This window comes from Onychostoma macrolepis, chromosome 22, assembly GCF_012432095.1.
Source record: "Onychostoma macrolepis isolate SWU-2019 chromosome 22, ASM1243209v1, whole genome shotgun sequence".
Lineage (NCBI taxonomy): Eukaryota > Metazoa > Chordata > Actinopteri > Cypriniformes > Cyprinidae > Onychostoma > Onychostoma macrolepis.
Window position 1 is genome coordinate 30,831,098 of NC_081176.1, and position 17,826 is coordinate 30,848,923.

At 32.0% G+C, this 17,826-nt stretch overlaps 2 protein-coding genes across 7 annotated transcripts in view; one reads left to right on the top strand and one right to left on the bottom strand.

Moving 5' to 3' along the window:
* LOC131530854 (lisH domain-containing protein ARMC9) overlaps positions 1-13,176 on the bottom strand; it is a 51,749-nt gene extending 38,573 nt beyond the window's left edge. Inside the window, exons 1-10 of one of the 4 annotated variants that reach the window (XM_058761337.1) lie at positions 13,017-13,176; positions 12,547-12,632; positions 12,332-12,457; positions 11,199-11,369; positions 10,798-10,953; positions 10,485-10,577; positions 6,741-6,765; positions 4,961-5,118; positions 4,751-4,849; positions 1,184-1,219 (exon numbers count right to left, since the gene is read on the bottom strand). In XM_058761337.1, the coding sequence (XP_058617320.1) occupies positions 1,184-1,219; positions 4,751-4,849; positions 4,961-5,118; positions 6,741-6,765; positions 10,485-10,577; positions 10,798-10,953; positions 11,199-11,369; positions 12,332-12,457; positions 12,547-12,621 (939 nt within the window). In that variant the 5' untranslated portion in view covers positions 12,622-12,632; positions 13,017-13,176. Of the gene's footprint in view, positions 1-1,183; positions 1,220-4,750; positions 4,850-4,960; positions 5,119-6,740; positions 6,766-10,484; positions 10,578-10,797; positions 10,954-11,198; positions 11,370-12,331; positions 12,458-12,546; positions 12,633-13,011 lie in introns of all 4 variants that reach the window. The other 3 variants (XM_058761336.1, XM_058761338.1, XM_058761339.1) reach the window with 3 other exon arrangements.
* A 496-nt stretch (positions 13,177-13,672) lies between these two features.
* polr2h (RNA polymerase II, I and III subunit H) lies at positions 13,673-17,710 on the top strand. 3 transcript variants are annotated; one of them, XM_058760888.1, is made up of 6 exons: positions 13,673-13,719; positions 14,020-14,146; positions 14,966-15,049; positions 15,138-15,231; positions 15,534-15,617; positions 16,440-17,710. In XM_058760888.1, the coding sequence occupies exons 2-6, from the start codon at positions 14,074-14,076 to the stop codon at positions 16,555-16,557; spliced, it is 453 nt and encodes a 150-aa protein (XP_058616871.1). In that variant the 5' UTR covers positions 13,673-13,719; positions 14,020-14,073; the 3' UTR covers positions 16,558-17,710. The 3 variants fall into 3 exon arrangements, with proteins under 3 accessions (XP_058616871.1, XP_058616870.1, XP_058616869.1); XM_058760887.1 differs by having other exon boundaries at positions 13,709-13,847; positions 16,440-17,709; XM_058760886.1 differs by lacking the exon at positions 13,673-13,719 and adding an exon at positions 13,746-13,921.
* Positions 17,711-17,826: the final 116 nt, after the last annotated feature.

A 17,826-nucleotide genomic window follows, 5' to 3' on the forward strand; every position in this document is an offset into this window, starting at 1 on the left:
GATCAAAAATACAAATACAAACCTCAAAAACAGTAATATTATAAAATATTATTTAAAATACTGTTTTCTGTGTGAATATCTGTTAAAATCTAATTTATTTCTGTGATCAAAGCTGTATTTCCAGCATCATTACTCTCATTAACCTTCAGAAATCATTCTAATATGCTGATCTGCTGCTCAAGAAACATTTTTGATTATTATCAATGTTGAAAACTGTTTTTCTTGCTTATTTATTTATTTTGAAAACCGTGAAACACTGCCATTAAATTTTTTTGAGTACGATTTTATTTTTATTTTTATTTTTATATCAAATACATAATTTTATTCAGCAAGGATGCAATAAATTGATTATATCATATTATATTGGGCTTTTCCCCTTTTAAATAATCTGTGACTTCCTGGTGTCTCATATATATATATATATATATATATATATATATACACAGTATATATATATAAGTAAATATGTGTATATATATATATATATATATATATATATATGTGTGTGTGTGTGTGTGTGTGTGTATAAACACACAACCACTTATATCAGAAATAGGAAGAAGGAAAAACTTTGCACAAAATAAATAAATAATACACCAAAATACAAATAATTAATTTGCCCATGATGTATCCACATCCCAAAAAATTATTTATGTTTTTGTGGTGTATTATTTATTTATTTTTTTCTGCAAAGTTTTTCCTTCTTCCTTCCCTGTGGCCCATTGGCTCAAGTTTCTAAACAAAAAGTAAGCACACTGATATGTAAATGCAGGCTGTCCTATTTTCTTTTCTTTCCTTTTTTTTTTAATCTGACGCCAGGAAGTTGCAGATTATTTTAAAAGAAAATCATGATATGACCCGTTCACTGTATATTGAATGTAAGTCCTTGTTGTAACAGTTTTGTATACTGTCCACTCAGGGAACTGGAGACACGTGAAACACAGCCTTCAAAGTAATCAGTGTTACACGCTTCCTTCGGGATTCAGCAACAATGTACATGACTGTCGGACAAAGCTGAGCATTCTTAGACCAAACAAGGACGGACGTCCCGTGACACTAGAGCGATCTAATGGGAACTAGATGAAGTAGAGTGCTTTGGGACGAAATACAAAGGAGGAGGAGGACAGGCAGAGCTCATGGTTATACAGGCAAGACCGTGGAGGCAGGAAGAAAGACAACTTACATATCCATCATCATAAGGACTCATAGAGTAATATCCCTTCATGACGATCAGACACAAACACACAGGAAGACATGATTGAGGACACACTAGCTGCAAAAGCATGTAAATATCCAAACATTTTAGGCAATGTCTGATTATGCGACTCGTTTTAGGACCTGGATGTGAAACATGTTGGGTTTTGTAGGAAAATATCTTACAGGCCAAAATTTTTTGGTTGGTTTAAGCAACTAAATTATGATAGAAACTGAAAACAAAACAAAACATAAAAATACATATCATAAAATGAACAGATTTAAAAAAAAAAAAAAAGTTCCAGTTCTAGTGTCACTCCAAAGGTGGAGTCACATTTTGTCATATTTTCACGCACAAAATTCACAATCGTGTGGATTCCAATTGAAATGACTGGATTTTTCACAAAAAATTGGTGAACAGTGGTAAATGTGACCACCATTCACATGATTTATGTTTAAAAACGTGAAACACACACACAAAACAAGGGCTAAATACATGTCAAGAAAAATAAGATAAATCATTTTGTACTAAAAATTAAGCTTACTTAAGACTTTTTTGCATCGTGACATCATATTTATGACAATTAAGCACATTTCACTCCAAACTGTCATTACCGTAATGCATAAAAATGTCATTGTCATTATCGTAATGTGATTGAAAGAATTGCAAATTACAGATTCTGATCGTGTTTGCCACTTTAAATTATGCTGATTTAAATAAATAAAGCTTTTTAATATTGTTACAGTTATGAATTGCCATTGAGAATAATGAGAATGGATTTTTTAAATGCAAATTGGCACAGCAGTCAAACATGTTTTTCAAGCACATTTACATAAAAAAAAAAATGATGGAAAAGCAGTGCATTGGAATGCAAAAAACTGTTTTGTGTGAACAGCCCCTAAAGGCTTTGTTCTGAATGGAAGGACAGTGTAGATTTTTTCTTTTTCTTTTGGCATGTAATAAAATGAGTCAGCAGAAAACCAATTCACATTTGCAAGTGCTTTGAAAATGAATTAAAATCTGATCAGAAACGGTCCCAGTGTAAACCGTCAAATCAGATTTCAGAGTGTTGTGTATATACGCAATGCACATTAGTGCGTGAGTAAAGCCTGAGTGAAAATTTGTGAATTTAAACTGAGTTAAAAAAGATTTGTCATGACAGACGTGAGCAGATTCAGAATTTAAAAAATTCTGTGCTCTCAAAAGTGACAGCTGCTTTCGAGTTTGAGTTTCGAGGTTATATTTCTAATGGAAGCCCATTTCCACCACGGAACAAAAAAAGATCATAGATCATACTTTTCTTATATCACAATACTTTTTTTTTCTCTGAATTCTGAGGAAAAAAATAAGACCTGCAAGATACAAACGCAGAACTGTGAGACATAAAGTTACAATTCTGGTAAGAAAAATCGGAATTGTGATATATAAACTCACAGCAGCAAGAAAAAAGTCTGAATTGTAAGATGAAGTGGCAATTACTGTGGAGGAATAAAAAAACAAACAAACAAAAACAGAATTGCAAGAAACAGAATTCTGAGAAAAAGTGTCAAATTGGAATTGCAAGAAAAAAGTCATTCTAAATGTTTACATTACAATTCTGACTTTTTTCCTTAGAATTGTAAAAAACAAAGTTCAACTTGTGAAATGAAAAATTTGCAATTGCTTTTTTTTTTATTCCGTGGCGGAAATGAGCTACCATACATTTCACCCCAAAATCAAAAAATAAAAATAAAGAAACTCTACTCTGCATTTCTAACATTATTTTCAAGACAATTGCCCCTTTGCAGGGAGTTTGACTGAGAGGCGATCCAATCAATCATAACGCAGAATCTGCCATTTTGTCTGACAAACAAACCAGAGAGTAGATTAACTTCGGTGGACTTGAACTTTAAAAATGGTGTTTTGACATCTTTCTGCGCTGAAACAAGATACCTTCTGATATACATTTATGTTTATTTAGTGCTGCAACTAGTAAAGAGGAAGAAATGATCGGATAACGTGACACATTAAAGAGCCACAAAACAGTATTTATTGTTTGAATTTCATTAAAAAAAAGACAAAATTTGAAAGCAGACTCTGCAATGTATTTTTCACTGCGAGAGAACGTGATGTGTGGCGTGAGTGCGCCATGACTTGTTGGACATAGCAACCGTAACTAAGGGGGGGTTTTGTGAGGCGTCAAGTAAGCACATTTAATTGGCCTATCAAATTCTAATTTACTTTCCATTCTCATTACCATAATGAATCAAGAGATTGTTTATGTTTGAGATTGTAATTCCCATTATTGTCAATGGTGATTCATTACTGTAATAACAAAACATACATATATATATATATATATATATATATTATTTTTAATTGTAAATTTTAAAAAAAATGTAATTGAACAGTGTTTAATTTAAATTAATTTAACAACACACTAACACAATCGACACTACCAAATCCCATTACGGTAATGACAATTACATTTCTATACGTTACGGTACCAACAATTTGGAAGAAAATGTGCTTACTTTTCTGAAATATAACGTCGCTATGCAAAAATCCTAATAGTTCAAAAATAAGCCTTAAGATTTATTATATCTTAGAAAATAGGGTCAGTTTTACTAAACAGGGCAAATTAGCGCGAGAGCGCAATTCCAAAAGAGCACCGATGAGCGTAGAAATTTCTGAAGGTGATTTACTAACAACGTGCAAATTAAAGAACACAGACGCAACATCTCATTTACATATCGACTAACACAATATACCAAGCGCAGCGCAAATTAGCATAGTCGCAAATAAAGAATAAAGAAACAAAGAAGCCATAGTAGGTTGACAAGAACCGATGAAATGAAGTTGCACAAAGTTTTGATAGAGCTGGTATTGCGTGACTCCTAGTTGAGGGTTCAAAGACGTCTTTTATTGCCTAAAGAAAATTAAAAATAACATGGCTTGGCAAACGATATTTTCATGTTCTTCTTGCTTTCCAAATAAATTAGTGGTCTCCCGTCTACCACGCGCTTTCTGTTCTCTGTGGTGCCTCCTTCTAGCAACAATAATTGCAGCCATTTCAAGCGCAAAATAGTTTAAAACATGCTTTTTCTAGGCGTTAAATAATGGCGCAAATGCCAGTAATTTGACGAGCGCAAACGTTAGTAAAACGCGTTGCGTGATTCATTTGAATGCTCTCCTCCCATAAATTTTGCATCCGAAAGGGAAACTTCTACAAATGTATATTCAATAAGGTCAAACGCAAAAATAACTATGCCCACACCTTTTCAGCGTTAATTCGTCACTGTGCGTCTTTAGTAAATCCTGACAGTACTATTTTAAAAAAGACGGTTTGCGCTGGTGCAAGCTGTTAGTAAAACTGGCCCATGAATATTTCTTCTATTTACACTGTCTGAACAAAGAGATCCGAATTTATTATTTGCAAAATAACAAAGAAATTGGACATGGGTGGAGTGAGGATATGCAAATAATATGGAAAAGATATTTAGAACAAGATTTGCAAATTTGTATCCAATGCATTGAAATGCATATGGTCAGTAATCTGCGGAGGCAATGACTCACAGTGCCGGGTCTGGTGAAGTCTACGCTCTGAGCAGCGCTCTGTCTCATGTAACCGCTGAAGAGCCGCATACACACGCCTTGCAGGTACTCTGGGGAGATCTGAAAAACAACCGCCATAGTCCCTTGAGCATTTTACAAGGAATCCTGTCCCGCGTAATTATCTGCATTGTTGGAATTGTGCACATAATGTGTGAGTTGATGTTTGCTTGCCATCTTTCCACGGACTGTGGCCTCCAGCGAATCCACCAGCTCAGCCGTGACGCCGATGAGGTTGTGATGGTCGGCCTGCAGCTTGGCGAATCTCCTCATGCAGATGGCCGACTTCCTTTCCGCCTCGGTCAAATGGAGCTGCATTTGCTGAATCGCTTCTGGGAGAAAAAGAAACACCCAAACAGTCAAATAAGGGGTTGGTGAACACGCATGATGCAAAAGAGCCACATTGCCACAGTACAGGAAGTAACAACTTCTGAGTGTGACAGTGCATTTGACCTACAATCAGGGAGCAAAATGAACACTCGCTAAAATCAGATTTTCCTCACGTTATGTTACAAATGCAAAAAAAAAAAGAAGTACATTTTCGTTTGGTGGCAGTTTGCAAGGAAAAACAGCTAATTAATCCCAACTAATCAGGGACAAAATTATACACACTATATTTAAAATATTAAATTATATGATATCATATTATCTGTTATTTTATTAAGATAAAACAAATTTAATTATTACCCACAGTAATAGGTAATCATGATTTACAGTGTGACTGGAGATTCAGGATTAAAGCTACTTTTAGATTTTGCGAACAATTACATTTATGATTTTATGCCAAATCACATTATTCCTTCAAGATTATTTATATATATATATATATATATATATATATATATATATATATATATATATATATATATATATATATATATATTTAGAACAAAATCACAACATTTGTGCAATGGGGCATTTTACAGACACATCATATGCAAATAAAACAGCTAAATAATACCATTTATTAGGGACAAAATTATAAATATTTTAATTATTTATTTAAATAATATTTTTATATATATATTTTACTATATGAAGTTTTAAATTATATTATATTATGACAAAACAAATTTAACTATTACCCATTTTGTAAAATAATGCTTTTTATAATCATTTTGAAAACTCATTATTTAATTTATATCACTAAAATAAAAATATTTAGAAAAAAAGTCATGTTTTTGTGATACAGTTTTTGTGTTTCACAGAAACATAAAACCCGAAGAATATTACTAAATAATACCTTTATTAGAGGCAAAATTATACATATTTAGTTGTATTATGTATGTATTGGCTATTTAAAATGTACATAATTAAATAATATTATATGAAGATTAAAAAAAAAAAGTTATTATCCACATTAAAATGTGACTGGGGATTCAGGATTAAAATGACTTCACACATATTGTGACCAAAATATATATTTTTAAATAATTTTTATCATTATTTTTTAAAAATAATAATTTATAACACATTTTGCCACCAATATATAAATTATTTATCTAAATAATTAATGAAATTATTATATTATATATTATGTGTAGATAAAACAAATTTAATTATTAGTCAAAGTAAAGTCTAAAGTAAAGTAAAGTAAAATCATGATTTACAATGTGACTGGAGATTCAGGATTAAAGCTACTTCCTTCATATGCCTCTTTGTGACCAATACACTTTTTATGAATTTTCCTGTCATTTGTAATTACTGATAAATATTTCTTTAAACCTTTATGATTATTTTCCCCCCCCAAAAAAAAAAAAAAAAAAAAAAAAATCATTATATAACAATTATATTTTGACACCAAAATAAAGTATTTAGAACAAAACTGCAATGTGTCTGTGACTAGTGTTGTTTCATATGCAAAAAACAAAACAAAACAAAAAACCCTAAATAATCCAATTATTAGGGACGAAATATACGTTTGAATTAAATAATTAGGCTCAGAATAATTCACCTTTGGTGCCTTTTCCACCTTCGGTCTGGTTTTGTGGTGTTAAGGAGTCATCGTTCATTTTGATGGATTAATGTCAGCGATTGTCCCTGCCCTCAAATAACATCAAACAAAAACATCCCAGTTTGCTCATCAAACACAACATTCACACAACGTGTGTTCACAATCCACAGCCCATTGTTCTGACATAACACTAAAACATGTACATTTTATGACAATGTACAATGCGTTTAGCTACTTTGGCCCTTGCAATGTTTAATTATTACGCAACCATAATCCTCAGACTTTCCTCTATTACAAAAGAGATTCAGCCATTAATAGGAAAGGTGAGTTTACGGTGCAGTTGCTATTGTTTGATATAAAAAACTGGAAGGTGCACTTTTCAGCTGCTCACGGCTATTTCAGGTTTCAGGTAAAACTATTTATTTAAGAAGGATGATGAGTCGTAGTATTTCCTGCTTCTGAAGCAAGTATCGCTCAAACAAAGGTTCAGTGATTTGATTATATCCCTAAACCTAACATATTTTTTATCTTTATAAAGGAAAATGAAAATATTATACAAAGATTTTCTTTTGACTGCTGATGATAAAAAAATACAGTAAAAAGAGTAAAATTGTTTAATGTGTATATATTTAGTGCTGTCAAACGATTAATCGCATCCAAAATAAAAGTTGTTTACATGTGTGTAAATAAATACACACACACACACATACTGTATATATTGTGAAAATATTTAAATGTATATACATTTATACATGTATAAATTATATATAAACACAATATATATACAAATATATATTTATATTCTTATATTTTATATAAATATATTTAATATATAAACATAACATATTTTTCTTAAATATATATATATAAATATACAGAGTACACACACATATTATGTAAACAAAAACTATTTATTTTGGATGCGATTAATTGTTTGACAGCACTAATATATATATATATATATATATACACACATTATTTTTTAAGGTTTTATTTGAATATATTGTAAAATGTAATTGATTGCTGTGATCAAAGCTGTATTTTCAGCATCATTACTCCAGTCTTCAGTGTCACATGATCCTTCAGAAATCATTCTGATTTGCTGCCACAGGATTCTTCGATAAACAGATTAAAATAACAGGATTTATTGGAAACACAAAAGGTTTGTAGCATTAAAAGTGTCTTTACTGCAGTTTTATGCAGTATGCATTTTATTAGTATATGCACCTTTTCAGTGAGATGAAGGCTATCAGACATAATAGTAAAGGTTTATTCTACGAGTCATCTTTCCTCATGTGGCCACCATGTTGAGATCACATGACCAGCTTTATCTTTATTACCTCCATTATCTGACACTTTTTATGCAATTAAAGGCTACCGTTCTGTTGAACTGTAAACTGAAATGTATCTTTAAATTGTTTACAATACGTTAGCTTTACATTTCTGCCTTGATAGATCTGGAATGTCTACCAAAGAAAAGCCAATTACAGAAGCATCTGTAATGAGATTACAGCCATAATATTTTGATAATGAATCAATAAAAGTTAATCATTTTCATTGAGAAACCTTGTTTTAGATAAAACAAATGTAATTATTACCCACAGAAATTTGTTATCATGATTTACAATGTGACTGGAGATTCAGGATTAAAGCTACTTTCTCAATTAGAGACGCACATACATATATACAGGTGCTGGTCATATGATTAGAATATCATCAAAAAGTTGATTTATTTCACTAATTCCATTCAAAAAGTGAAACTTGCATATTATATTCATTCATTACACACAGACTGATATATTTCAAATGTTTATTTCTTTTAATTTTGATGATTAGAGCTTACAGCTCATGAAAGTCAAAAATCAGTATCTCAAAATATTAGAATATTTACATTTGAGTTTGAATAAATGACCATCCCTACAGTATAAATTCTGGGTATCTCTTGTTCTTTGAAACCACAATAATGGGAAGACTGCTGACTTGGCAATGATCCAGAAGACAACATTGACACCCTCCACAAAGAGGGTAAATCACAGAGGTCATTACTGAAAGGTGTGGCTGTTTACAGAGTGCTGTATCAAAGCATATTAAATGCAAAGTTGACTGGAAGGAAGAATTTGGGTAGGAAAAGGTGCACAAGCAACAGGGATGACCGCAAGCTTGAGAATACAGTCAAGCAAAGCCGATTCAAACACTTGTGAGAGCTTCACAAGGAGAGAACTGAAGCTGGAGTCAGTGCATCAAGAGTCACCACGCTCAGGCGTCTTCAGGAAAAGGGCTACCAAGCCACTTCTGAACCAGAGACAACGTCAGAAGCATCTTACCTGGGCTGTGGAGAAAAGAACTGGACTGTTGCTCAGTGGTCCAAAGTCCTCTTTTCAGATGAAAGTAAATTTTACATTTCATTTGGAAATCAAGGTCCCAGAGTCTGAAGGAAGAGTGGAGAGGCACAGAATCCATGTTGCTTGAAGTCCAGTGTGAAGTTTCCACAGTCAGTGATGATTTGGGCTGCCATGTCATCTGCTGGTGTTGGTCCACTGTGTTTTCTGAAGTCCACAGTCAACACAGCCATCTACCAGGAAATTTTAGAGCACTTCATGCTTCCTTCTGTTGACAAGCTTTATGGAGATGCTGATTTCATTTTCCAGCAGGACTTGGCACCTGCCCACACTGCCAAAGGTACCAAAAGCTGGTTCAATGACCATAGTGTTACTGTGCTTGATTGGCCAGCAAACTCGCCTGACCTGAACCCCATAGAGAATCTGTGGGGTATTGTCAAGAAGGAAGATGAGAGACACCAGACCCAACAATGCAGATGAGCTGAAGGCCACTATCAGAGCAACCTGGGCTCTCATAACACCTGAGCAGTGCCACAGACTGATCGACTCCATGCCACGCCGCATTGCTGCAGTAATTCAGGCAAAAGGAGCCCCAACTAAGTATTGAGTGCTGTACATGCTCATACTTTTCATTTTCATACTTTTCAGTTGGCCAAGATTTCTAAAAATCCTTTCTTTGTATTGGTCTTAAGTAATATTCTAATATTTTGAGATACTGATTTTTGACTTTCATGAGTTGTAAGCTCTAATCATCAAAATGAAAAGAAATAAACATTTGAAATATATCAGTCTGTGTGTAATGAATGAATATAATATACAAGTTTCACTTTTGAATGGAATTAGTGAAATAAATCAACTTTTTGATGATATTCTAATCATATGACCAGCACCTGTACATATAGATAGATAGATAGAGAGAGAGTTTTATATTTCTATATATATATAAGAATATAAATATATAAATGTATATACACATGTAAATATTTTCAAAATATATACTGTACATGTGTGTATTTATATATACATATTAAATATATATATATTATGTAAACAAATACTTTTATTTTGGATGTGATTAATCATTTAACAACACTAATATATGTGTGTGTGTGTGTGTATATATATATATATATATATATATATATATATATATATATATATATATATATATATATATATATAAAAATTACATTTATAGCGTATATATTCATATAAAAAAATTTGTTGTTGTTTTTGTATAATACAATAATTGAAGTGGTTTTATTTTATATTTCATTAATATTTCTTTCTTTTTTCTATTCATTACGTTTTTAAATTATTATTCCTAAGGGTTTTACAGGCTTGTAAATCATCATTTTAAAATTATGATACAAAAAATGCCTCACAATATACACAAAAAGGATACATATAAAGTCAGAAGCCTCGGTGTGTTTGAAGCTTTCAGAGTCACTGAGAGAAACTTGTCCAGCCTTTCCCTCAACTCTGGCATCCAGGAATCCTACGATCCAGTAAAAACAACCACAACACGTTAAAACTCTTCTGCATCAAACAAGTGCTCAGTGTACAGTACATGAGGTTTATCATACAGAATAATACTACTTTTCAAAATGCTACAATATGATGCACCTATAAGAAAATGCATCCTAGTATATGCTTTTCTAAGAACTAACTATTTTTGTCATGATTTTAACCAGCTGGTGTTTTGGTGGCTGTTGTACCTGGAAAAGCTCTTGGAAGGACGGATGTACCGTGGGATTGGGCACGAACGGCAGGGCGTAGAACGGCAGGAACTCAGTGGTCTGGCTCAGTGCCGCCCCTCTGGTCTCCAGATAGTGTTTGAAATGTGTGATCCTGTTCTCAAACTCTCCTTTATCCTGTATTACACAAATATATTTTTACATTAAACAAAAATGTATTTGCATCTTGACTGAAAGCTAATACCATGTCATTCAAACACTGATTCAAGTCATGTATTTGACTGAACGAGAGGTTTTCCTGAATATTTGACATTATGAGGACATCTGGTGGTCAAACAGAATACATGCATTGAAGATTTTTCTATTCAGTTAATTTAAAAAAGGTCATTTTATTACTATTCCCAACAGTAAAACGCACTTACATGACTTCCTACAGATGACTTCAGCGGGTATATTGTAAAATGAATTTGTAAATAGAATTCCAGTTTCTGAGCTACTGGATCAAAATCCTGAATCTCTGGAGGAATGGTTTTAGCCCACAGCTCAGAGAATACCTTATAGTCACCATCATTAAAAGAGCTGAGAAAATCCTCCTGTTGGGGGGGAAAAAAACAAAAAAACAAGTAATGAATTAACTTTTAAGTTGCTTTTTATTTTTAAATCTTTTATTATGAATAATAATATTATTTTTTATTATTATTATTATCATCATCATCATTATATTAAAAATGTCAAATACTGAGTGGTTTGTAAACAAAAAAACAAACAAATAAAAATTATTAGCATTTTTTTTAATGCTTGGCATGCTGTAATGACAATGTTGGGGACATTAAAGCCAAAATGATATAAATGCATAAATATAACATAAATCATATTAATATCAAGTAATTTATAAAAAACAAAAAACAAACAAAAAAAACCCATACATTTCAGTTGCTTTTCACTTTTTTTTAATTAAAATAAAATTCCCATATACTGAGTAATTTGGTAATTACAGAGCTTTTCTCTGAACATTAGCAAAATGTTTAATACATATGTGTGTGTGTGTGTGTATTTAAATATAACTGATTATAATTAATTATTATTAAATACATTGTATGTGTTAACATACTTTTGATATTTAAACTTCTAAACATTTTAGAAAAAATCTAAAATGCTTGGCACGATGTTAATAAGCAGTGTTGGGTGCACAGATTTTGTATTAAAAAAATACTGTACATATATCAAATTGATTAAAATGACAATTTCTTATGAAAAAGCACAAAAGTTCTGAACATTTCGGAATTCTAGCTAATAACATTTACAAAATAGGAGAAAAAAAAAGTAATTAAAGAGACAAGTTAAATGAAAAAGCGCAAAAGTTTCTACGGTTTTAAAATAGCTGGCTAATAACACTGACAAAACAGGAAAAGGTAAATAAAGAGACCTAAACGTTAAACTTTTGTTAATATGTTTATACTACAATGATACTAAAGCAAGCTAATGTAATAAAAAAACACTGCGATTTGAAAGTTGATGTTATTTTTGAATAAATGAGATCAGAAAGCAGTCTCACATGAATGCCGATGATTTTGGAGTCTCGCCGTGAGTGTCCTGCACTTTTGAGGACAGGTTTTCCTTTGCGTTTGACTTCCTTTTCAAACACTTTCGCAGTCTCTTCAAACTCAGCAAACTTCAGATACTGTAAATTGTTACATAATATGTCACTGTATGCCTGTATCTGTGAAATATGTTTTTAAATCCTTTAATAAAAGTCGTATGTAAGCCCACCTCGTTGATCATTGACAGCAGATCACTTTCACTTGCCAGATCCTCACCCATCTTTTGAGATTTTCTGGAGCTCATTGAACCACAATCTAAAAAATAAAAACAAACAAACAAAAAAACACATTAATTTTAATACTAAAATACTAAATATCACTTGTTAACAGCATTTTGGCTCGCTAGGCTGCATATAATCCCTTAAGAAATCGACACAAACCCAACAAAACACATAATTTGCTTTACAAATAAGTCACATGAGAGCCGTTTTATCTTCTTTCTTCTTCAGCTCGAAGCAAAACAAACTGGTTATGCAGAAATAAGCTAAACCGGCTGATATATGCAGCTAAAAGCACTACACCTGTTTACTCGTTAAGCTGAATAAACACATCTCATTTATAAATAGAGTTAGGCTAGCTGGCGTGCGCGTGCTTGATAGCCAGTTTGCAGTTTAAATGTGATAACAGAACTCACCTCACCAACAATATTTCATGTACAACCGTCGCTGAACATATCTGATGTGTTTTGTGTAAGATCCGTAGAGGTGTATACGCTATTAAAGACGATTTCAGCAGGATAAACAGAAGCTGTTTGGCTAACTGCGATGGTAACCATGAGGAAGACGCTTTTTTCCTAGCAACCGCGACGGAACCGCCGGTTGACGGAAACATGTGTCGTAAAACGTTTGTAGTTTTAGGTGAGGTTAAATGTAGTCATTTGTATTTTGAGTTAAAAGTTTTGACATGAGAGTTACAAAGAGGAAAATTGTTGGTTTGTTTCTTGGAAGCAAGTGAAATTATTATAACCTTAAATGGAATTCATTAAATGGATGTCTTTCAAGCCTTCTGAAACGATAAAAGCTAGGAACACAACAGATTTTTATTAAACAGTTTTATATATTTTTTTATTTATGTATTGAAATGTTCTTTTAATGGATCGTTTGTAATCTTTTGTTTACTCAAAAATAAACCCATCATTATTATTATAAGCAATAAAGCGGAATACAACATTTTGAGTTTATAGGTTAAAAACGTAATTCGTACACAAAAGAAGAAATATTTTCATTGTATTTATTTATTTTTATTAATATTACTTTGCTATAAAATATTAAATTTATGCAGCGCTCCACCGTCGTAAACGCGAGCCATGACCCGGATGTAGTAGTAAATCACGTGGCCAGAGGTGAAGCACATTGTTTCGCGGCATGTTTCATATTTGTGTTGAATGAGAAGAAAGTTGTTGTTTTTTTGCACAGTTGATATTTACTATTTTTAACTGGAACGATCTTGCGCGCATTATATCTGGACAAAGTATGTAATTTTGCACAAATCGTTTATTTAATTCGCGATGAACTACTGTACCTGATACTGACTGTTAGAAAACGGTCAGAATGAGGCTTTATCGACATTATGTTTATATGTTTTTAAAGCTAAACATAGTTTTATGTGAAATATTAATCTCTTTCTTTTTGGTTGTTACCAGGATAATACATCATCAATTGAGGACTTTTCCATTTTAAGTTCAGTTTGTGTGTAAATGGCTGGTATTCTGTTTGAGGATATCTTTGATGTAAAGGATATTGATCCAGATGGGAAAAAGTTTGACAGAGGTGAGATGATTTATATATATACACACACACACTATTTACATAACATTTACATTAAAAGGCGTAAAAATACTTTAATAAAAATATTATATTAATACAATTTAAAAAAATATATATGTATTTTATTATTATTTATCTGTTTAGCTTGTTTTGTATATCCATAATTTTTTTACATTAAATTATAATTTTTAAATACATTAAATCAAATGAAAACTTAAAATAAGACAAAGTAAAAGTTTAAATGTTGAAAATTAATAGATTAAAAATTATTTTATTTATTTATTGTTTTTAATGTTACTCACTCATGCTTTTTAATGTAAATGCTTTACTAGGTAAATACTACTTGAATAAGAAAGAACAGTGATTCTTTTTATTGTTATCTTTTCATTTAGTTTTTTTTTTTTTTTCAATATCCATTATTAAAGTGCAATTTACAGATTAAGAAGTGTGTTCTTTAAAAACATTAAAATATATTAATAACATTAAAACATGTTTGAAAATTAAGTTTAAATAGAGGATTAGTTTTAATTGTTTAGTAATATATTTTGTAAATGTAAATACTACTTTAAGAATGGATATTAAGTAAAAAAAGAAAAAGAAAACATCTTATGAAACCACAATAAAGGCTTTTGTGAGGGAAGCCCTGTGATAGAAACGTATTTTAAAATGACTGATAGGATATAACATGACCAAGAAATATCTCTGCTAGTTTAACCAGTCGTTATTTCCTTATTAATCATTTTGCTTTCTGTTAAAATACATTTTGGAAGAAAAGGAAAAAAAAGTCAGAAATTCGAACTGTATTTGCTTTGTTGTTATTAGTATCTCGTCTTCACTGTGAAAGTGAGTCTTTCAAAATGGACCTGATCCTTGACGTGAACATCCAGATTTATCCTGTTGATCTCGGTAAGTGATCGTTTTGCTCTTCATCCATGTTGTTGTTATTGTTGTTTTGTTATGGTATCATCCTCATGATGGCGTATCGTTCGCTCAGGTGACAAGTTCAGACTGGTGATCGCCAGCACGCTGTATGAGGACGGGACGCCGGATGATGGGGAATACAACCCTCAGGATGACAGACCGTCCAGGTAACACAACAAAATATGCAACCATAAAATTAATTATAAATAAAAATGCAATGCAAAACATTCAGATGTACAAAATATTCAGCAGCACAACTGTTTTCAACATTGATAATAATCAGAAATGTTGCTTGAGCAGCAAATCAGCATCTTAGAATGATTTCTGAAGATCATGAGACACTGAAGACTGGAGTAATGATGCTTAACAGTCAGCTTTGATCACAGCAATCAATTACATTTTGCAATACATTCACATAGAAAACAGCTATTTTAAAATATGATTTATGGTCTTTGTTGTTATTTTGCAGGGCTGATCAGTTTGATTATGTCATGTATGGAAAGGTTTATAGGATTGAAGGAGATGAAACCTCAACAGAAGCGGCAACACGACTGTGAGTGTCTTTGTTTTATGCATATTTATTTATGTATTGACTTATTTGCTTGCTTTTACATTTCTAAATGCATGCAAATTTGACACATTATCCATTCATTCATTTATTAGTTTTTATTTATGGGCGCCTTTCGTTACACTCAAGGTCACCTAACAAAATCTCCCTATAACATCAATGTAACAACAGCAAACACGGCAAACTACAAAATAAAATAAAACAGTGATTTAAAAGTGGGAAGACTGTCACAGTTACAGATGTCCTGGGGAAGGGCATTCCACAAAAAATGAGGGGCAACATGAATAAAAGCCCTGACCCCATACTTATCAGACGAACACGTGGTTGTTCAGCTTGACAGAGAAGACGAAGGAAATACCGAGTTAGGCATGGAAGACATGTAGAGTTGGGTGTCGTCGGCATAGCAATGGAAATGAATTCCAAACTTCCTAAAAATTTGTCCAAGAGGCAGTAAATAAATTTTGAATAAAAGAGGCCCCAAGACTGAGCCTTGCGGAACACCATCAGTAACATGCGATAGCTCAGATCTGAAGTTTTTAAGTTGTACAAACTGTGTGCGACCGGAAAGATATGATCTAAACCAAGACAGACAGTCTTAATCTAAAATGTTGCCTGGAAATATCAGAGAATTTTAAATTTGTGATTTTCAGATGGAAAAAAAGTGATGCAAAGTCATAAAATCTAAAGTCACAGGAATATCAATAGTTCTGCATTTATTTTAAATACATTTTTTTGAATGTGAAATTATTTATTTTCTAATATAATCACTGTTTCTAAACTGATTTGTGTATATGTATTTCTTCACAGATCTGCATATGTGTCTTATGGAGGTCTGCTAATGCGACTTCAGGGAGATGCTAATAATCTGCATGGATTTGAAGTGGACTCCAGGGTCTATCTACTGATGAAGAAACTTGCTTTCTGATTGTGTCTCCTGTCCTGTAGGGACACTCGCTTCTAAGGACTGAGAAAACGTGAATTTTTATTATTGCTATCATTTTCTTTTTTTCTTTCTTTTTTTTTTTTTTTTTTTTTATTTACCTTTGAGGCTTTCCTGTTGTGGAAACTGATCTGGAAACTGTAGCACATGGTAAATTACGTAAAAAAAATAAATATATATATGTGTGGTTTTATATTCAAGTCATACGAATGCTCAGTTGATAAACTGCTTTCTCATTTCATCTAGTGCATGTGCACTACTTTGGCCAATCGTATTGATTGAATCCCTGTTGAATCACATTAATGACATCAGATACAGGTTTTATTTTGTATGTTTCTTTTCTTTTAAACCGTTTATCAGTAAATGAGAAATTGTGTTTACTAGGAATAAGCTCCAGAGGCATATCTTAAGTCTGAAGTACTGTCTCTAGGTTGAGAGGGAGCTAGTAATTGAGACTTGGGGAAAGGTCCCTGTGCATTCATAATAATTTCATCCTGGGCTGTGTGAATATAAGCAAATACAAAAAAATAACAGGCTAAGCAAAAACAGCAAAGATTGCATCCCAACATAAATGGGAATCCAGTTTAATTCGATTTAAACTACATGAACGCGGCAGTGTGTGGACTGTAATGGAAATCACAAGACAGCTCAATGGCACAAGTCTGCAGTCCGATGAAGGGCCTGAATGTAAAATTTAACCCCAGATTATCTCTATACTGTCGCATATGGAAGAATTTTACATTTGAATGGGAATCAAAAACTCATAAATCAGAGTATATATATATTTTTTCATCTTTTTTTGTAACCGATAAGGGAAAGATTATTATGGAAACTTCTTTCCGCCACTGAATAATAATAAAAACAAGGCAATGTTTTTAATTTTTATTTTTTTCCTCAAAAATGGACTTTATAATTAGCAACTGCAAGTTTATATCTTACAATTCTTAGAAAAGAAGTCAGAACTGTGAGATGTAAATTCGCAAGAAAAAAAGGTCATCAGATAAAAGTCCTAATTACCATTTTAATTGTTCTTATTCAGTGGCAGAAACAGGCTTCCATGGATATTTGATCATTAAATGTGGAAACCCCATTGTAAACCCCATATTTGTCATTTTTCAGCAATAAATACACAAATTTGTAACTGTCATTGTAAATCAGAAAGTGTCTTAAAATCAAACAATTTACACTTTTACTTTTGTATAATTGTGTGTAATTAATTATAATAACTTTTATAATCCAACAATAAAACATATA